The sequence below is a fragment of the Calidris pugnax genome, unplaced genomic scaffold (assembly GCF_001431845.1).
Source record: "Calidris pugnax isolate Ruff unplaced genomic scaffold, ASM143184v1 scaffold9, whole genome shotgun sequence".
NCBI classification, from domain to species: Eukaryota; Metazoa; Chordata; class Aves; order Charadriiformes; family Scolopacidae; genus Calidris; species Calidris pugnax.
The window spans coordinates 1791097-1796744 of NW_015090778.1; the positions used below are offsets into that span (position 1 = coordinate 1791097).

The 5648-nt window shown below is 57.5% G+C and overlaps 2 protein-coding genes across 2 annotated transcripts in view; one reads left to right on the plus strand and one right to left on the minus strand.

Annotated features, from left to right (window-relative positions):
- The window catches only part of SYNGR2 (synaptogyrin 2), a 2245-nt gene extending 272 nt beyond the window's left edge, over positions 1-1973 (plus strand). Inside the window, exons 2-4 of the mRNA XM_014953553.1 lie at positions 84-321; positions 628-767; positions 878-1973. Of these exons, the coding sequence (XP_014809039.1) occupies positions 84-321; positions 628-767; positions 878-1075 (576 nt within the window). The 3' untranslated portion in view covers positions 1076-1973. The remainder of the gene's footprint in view (positions 1-83; positions 322-627; positions 768-877) is intronic.
- Positions 1974-2332: 359 nt separating this feature from the next.
- TK1 (thymidine kinase 1, soluble) lies at positions 2333-5642 on the minus strand. The gene is made up of 5 exons (XM_014953565.1): positions 5557-5642; positions 4634-4727; positions 4284-4373; positions 4088-4207; positions 2333-3967 (listed from the first exon to the last, which is right to left on the minus strand). The coding sequence occupies exons 2-5, from the start codon at positions 4718-4720 to the stop codon at positions 3809-3811; spliced, it is 456 nt and encodes a 151-aa protein (XP_014809051.1). The 5' UTR covers positions 4721-4727; positions 5557-5642; the 3' UTR covers positions 2333-3808.
- Between the last annotated feature and the right edge of the window lie 6 nt (positions 5643-5648).

Genomic DNA, 5648 nt, shown 5'->3' on the forward strand with positions numbered 1-5648 from the left:
GCCCCCCACCCCATCCCATCCCATCCCGAGGAAGGGTCCCCGGTGCCACCCAACTGCTCAACCGACTCCCAACCCTTCCGTAGGTCTTCGCCTTGATCGTCTTCTCCTGCCTGGTCGGGGAGGGTTACAGCAACCCCCCCAGCACCTCCCAGCTCTCCTGCATCTTCAACCACAACGAGGACGCCTGCCGCTACGGCATCGGCATCGGCGTCCTGGCCTTCCTCGCCTGCATCTTCTTCTTCATGGTGGACGTCTACTTCCCCCAGATCAGCAACACCACCGACCGCAAGTACTTGGTCTTGGCGGATCTCGGCTTCTCAGGTAACCCAGGTGGCCACCATGGCGTTGGGGGAGGGAAGGTGTGGGGTGGGTCAAGGCTGTTGTTGCCTTCTTGCCGTTCCTACAATGGCTGCCCTTGTCCCGTGACGTGGCTGCCGGTGCCTGGCGAAGGGAGTCGCTCCCGCCTGGCGTGCTGCCCGTGGGGCCACGCGCTCTCCGAGGAGCCACGGGGCAGCAGCAACCCCCCCCGTGGGAGCAGCAGAGACGGACACGGCCCCGGTTCCCCTCTCCCCATCCCGCCTCCCTCCTCCCCATCTTCCTCACCCCACCTTCCTCCTTCCTGCCTAGGTCTCTGGACCTTCCTGTGGTTCGTTGGCTTTTGTTTCTTGACCAACCAGTGGGCCTGGACGCGGGCAGAGGACGTGCACATCGGGGCTGACTCGGCCCGGGCTGCCATCACCTTCAGCTTCTTCTCCATCTTCTCCTGGGTGAGTGAAGCCGTGGTGGAGCTCAGGGCTTGGGGGGTGAGGGGAGCATGAAGGGGCTCCCCGGGGCCATGTAACCTCCCCTCCCTGACACCACCTTGTCCTCTCTCCAGGGTCTCCTCATCACCTTCGCCTACAGGAGGTACAAGATGGGGGTGGGAGACTTTGCTCAGAGCTACATGGACCCCAGCGGGGAGGTTCCCACTCCCTACTCCAGCTACCCCAACATCAGCCATGACAGCTACCAGCAGCCGCCCTTCACCCACACGGCAGAAGGACCGGAGGGCTACCAGCCCCCGCCGGTGTACTGAGCCCCTGCCCGTGCAATCCTCTTCAGTGGGGCAGGAGATGGTGGTGGGGGTGGGGGGGGGAGAACCTGCCCCTCAAAAGTGGGGGCAGGAGGGTGGCAGCTGCTTTGTGTGAAGCCACCGGGTCCCCGGTGCTGGGGCGCAGGAGGGGACCCAGAGCCTGATATGTGTGTGTGTATATATGTGTGTTTGTGTGTGGTGGGGGATTTTTGGCACGTGGTGGGGGATTTTGCTGGGTGATTTGCAACTGCCCTTTGCTGCCCCCCCCACCCCCAGCTCCTGCCCTCGCTGTTGTGCCTTGGGGGAGCAGCAGGGTGGGTGGGTGGGTGATGGTTTGCACCCCCCCAACAAGCTCCGTCCTGGTGACTGCTGCCCTGGCCCCCGGTGCCTTTTCCAGCCCTGCTGGTGGTAGCCCCTCGAGTGCCAGCTCCCTGTGCCTTCCCGCTCGGCTGCTGCTGGGTGAGCTTGATGCCAAAGCCCTCTCTCCTTTAGACTGTACCCCCCTGCCCTGTGCCTTCTCCCTCGAGCTGCTGGTGCTCGGAGGATGCGGTTTGAGATCTGTGGGAGCGGTGAGATATCTATCTATCTCTGTCTTGGTGGGGTTGGGGCTGCTCCAAGTGTCCCAGGAAGGTCCCGGAATGCTTTTTCCTGCTGACTTGGTACTCAGCCCCCCCCTCCTTTGCCTCCCACCAAGCACTGTGGCTGCGGAATCGTGGCTGCCATCCCGTGTCCTGCCCGTGCCGGCGTTCCCGGCGGCTCTCTCAGGTTGTGTTTTCTGCTGCCCTTGCTGTGAAGCTGTTCCCAGCAGCAGCGTGCGGTGTGCGAGCTGTGGCTGCTGGGGCTGGCCTTCAAATAGGTCTTTGTTTGTCACTGTGGAGAAGGAATAAACTTTTTCACCGAGCTCACCACGTGACTTCTCTTCTCTGGGGAAGGAAAAGAGCGTTCCTGTTGTTGTTCCTCCTCCTCCTCCTCTTCTCTCCTGGAAGGCCTGGGGGGTTCCCAGGCAGGGAAGCAGCAGAGCAGCCCCAGCCAACTTTCGGGCTGCAAACAGCACACTCACGCTGGCGGCTATTTTTAGGTGATCCCTCCTCCCGCTGCTGGGAGTCTGTTTGGTGGAAGGTCTGAGCAGGGGGAAGCTCCAACACCACTCCTGCCACCAGCCGAGCCGTTGGGGCTGGGAGTGACCAGCCTGCACCGTTTGCGCACCGGTACCAGTGGGGAAGCCTTCTCAGAGAGGTCTGATATGAAAACAAACATAGATAATTTCATTAAGTTGTTTATTAACCTCAACCAGTAGCAGCGCTGCCTTTTTTCCCCCAGCTCCGAGGGGAAAGCCCAGGCCTGGCAGTGAAATGCTCTGGAGTATGACAACTCTCACTGCGTCACATAACACAGAGCAGGGTTTTTCAAAGGGCTCTTGTAACCTTCTCAGGAGGTGTCTCCTCCCAGCTGGAAGGAGAAAACAAAGTGAGCACGCTGCATTCACACGTGGAGATGTGACCTGGCCAGAACCCAGAGCTGCCGCCTGGAGCTCATGGAGGCTGGCTTAGAGGGGAAAGCACTTTTGCAAGGAGTAAGGAAAAAAACCACCCACAATCTTCCAGAAGGCAAGGCAAGCAAAGGGGGAAGAGGATCCTTCAGTCAACCTACAGCAGAGGAAGAATCAACCTCGAGAATTTCTAGAAGGCTCAGGAGGGAGCAAGATGCATGACTGGAGTTGAGAACCACCCACTCAAAGCAGAGACTCTTCTCCAAGGAGCTGGATCTTCACAGAAACAGTATCCCAAACCTTTACAGAGTAAGTCCTGAACCTCCAAACCTTTCACAGGTAACCAAGCCCTGAAGTGGCAGCACCAAGCTTGGACCTGAGCAAAACCACCCTGATTTTGGAGAGGAGGCTTTTCCTGAAGTGCTCTAGTTCTTCCAAAAAGACTCTTGTCTTAATACACAGACTACTCCTGTCCGCTGCCAGCCCTTTTAAAGCTCAAAAGCTCAGAAGAGCCCACTGTCAGGCTGTCAAGACAAGCCTTCTTTCCCCCCATCCCTGTTTTAACAAAAAAAAAAAATAAAAGACAGTTACAGCAAGTGATCGTGCAGAGTCGTCCAAAGGGACTGTCAAGGGCCAGGCGGCCGCTGCCTCTGTCAGTCAAAAAGTTGTGCCACGGCTCTATGGCAAGTAACAGGTTCTCTCTTCAGACTGTGTTAAAAAAAAACCAAAAAAAAGGAAGTGAGCTTAAAATACTAACTTACTGTACATTGTCTTAAGAAACCTTGAATTTAGCAACTGTGCAAGAGAGAAAGAAACGGTTGTGTTGACAGGCCAGTGAACCAGTGCTGGTCTGGACTCCAAGCATGGGGAGAAGACCAGGCAAGAAGGTCGGCGGGCGATGGAAGCCCTGCAGCCTGGCTTGCTGGGGTGGTTTTCCAGAACCTGTTTGTGCGGCAGCATCAGTAACTATGTGTAACTACACCTTCCATGTTCTGAGAAAGGAACTCACTTTTAAGTCAAGCTCCTGCTTCAACTTTCCCCCCCCCGGCATCAGGTCGAGTTGATCCTCCTCTTTCCGGGCGCGCGGTGCAGGGGAACAGCGGCGTGGCTTGGCAGGTAGAGCTAAGATAATTACCAGTTTGCTAAAAGCAGGGGAAGCCAGATCTGGCGTCTGGGAGCTGCAGCACGTCGCTTCCTTCCTCCCATTTTTTCCGCCCCCCCAACACCCCGTGCGGGAGACCCAGCAATCAAGAAGTAAAGATCTTCCGGGAGGCAGCCACCGCCTGCTGCTTCACCCCCAGGGGCACGTTCTCCTTGTTTTCCAGCCCAGCCTGCTGAGGCCGCTTGTGGAAATAGCAGGCTCTGCAGACAGAGTGGTACTTGTCTGCTCCTCCAATCACTTCCACCTGGCAAGAGAATGGGGAGAGTGACTCCACAGAGCTGTTCCCCTTGAGGGGATCCCTCCAGACTGGCAGGACCGAGAGGGTGAAACGACTTGAGGTGCTTTCTGCTCCGAAGGAACTCACCTCCCTCTCTGCTCCCAGCCTCTTGGTGTAGGAGGCTTCTCGGTAGCACTCCATGCACACGGCGTTCAGCTTCACCACGCTCTCTGCCAGCGGGACCAGGTTGAGGATGCTCCCAAAAGCCTGTGCCAAGACAGCAGATGGATGGTTCTCGACAGACCCCAAAGCAGCTGCTGTACTAAAGACAACAGTGAGTTACCTTTCTCTGGAAAGTCCCGTCAAGAGCAGCAACGATGACGGTTTTCCCAGTGTTGGCCATCATCTCGCAGAACTCCACGATATCTGGGAACTGGAGGAAGGATAGAAACAGTGTGAGGAGGAAGAAGAGGCAGCTCTTGGCTCAGGATCCAGCAGCACAAGGCACAAAGAGAGTCCTCAGCCTGTGGGGACCGAGGGAAGGGATTTACCACACCAGTATGGTCAAACTGTCCCAAGGGCATTTCTTCCCACCACCTCCCACAGAGAATTCAGACCTCCTTCCCCGTAGGGTGCTCAGAAGAGGCTGCGTCCTGCAGATCTCCCCAGGATCTGCTCTGGCCACCCACTTACAAACTGGCCCTCATCGATACCGATGACGGCAGAGCGCAGCGCCTCCTGGTAGGTGTCCATGAGGAGGCAGGCTGGCAGGGCCTCCATGGTGTTCCTGCGGGGAAAGATGGGCAGAATCACAGAATATTCATGGTTGGAAGAGACCTTTGAGATCATCGAGTCCAACCACAAAAAAGCCCCCAAAAACCCACCCACCACACCCACCCACAAACAGACACAAACCAAAACCTTGGCCACTAGAGCATGCCCTGAAGTGCCATGTCTACATGTTTCTTAAATACCTCCAGGGACAGTGACTCCACCACCTCCCTGGGCAGGCTGTTCCAGTGTCTGACCACCCTCTCAGGAAAGTAATTCTTCCCAATATCTAATCTAAACCTCCCCTGCCCCAATGTCAGACCATTTCCTCTGCTCCTGTTGTTATTCCCTTGGGAGAAGAGGCCAACCCCCACCTCTCCACACCCTCCTTTTAGGCAGTTGTAGAGGGCAATGAGGTCTCCCCTCAGCCTCCTCCAAACTAAACATGCCCAGTTCCCTCAGCCTCTCCTCGTAGGACTTGTTCTCCAGACCCCTCCCCAGCTTGGTGGCTCTCCTCTGGACACGCTCCACCACGTCAATGTCCTTCTTTGTAGTGAGGGGCCCAGAACTGAACCCAGCCCTGGAGGTGAGACCTCACCAGTGGCACGATGACCTCCCTACTCCTGCTGGCCACGCTGGCCCTGACACAGGCCAGGATGCTGGTGGCCTTCTTGGCCACCTGGGCACACTGCTAGCTCCTGTTCAGCCAGCTGTACACCAACACCCCCAGGTCCTTTTCTGCTGGGCAGCTCCACCACCCTCACCCAAGCCCAAGGTTGAAGCCAGACCTCCCGATGCCCAGGGTGGGGGTCCCTCCAGCCCCAGGGGAGCCCCCAGGGACTCACTTATCGTGCGTGGAGACGCCGGAGGTGGAGTAGCGCGTGTCCTTGGCGTACTTCACCAGGAGGCACCGGTACTGAGCCAGCTGGAACCGCCG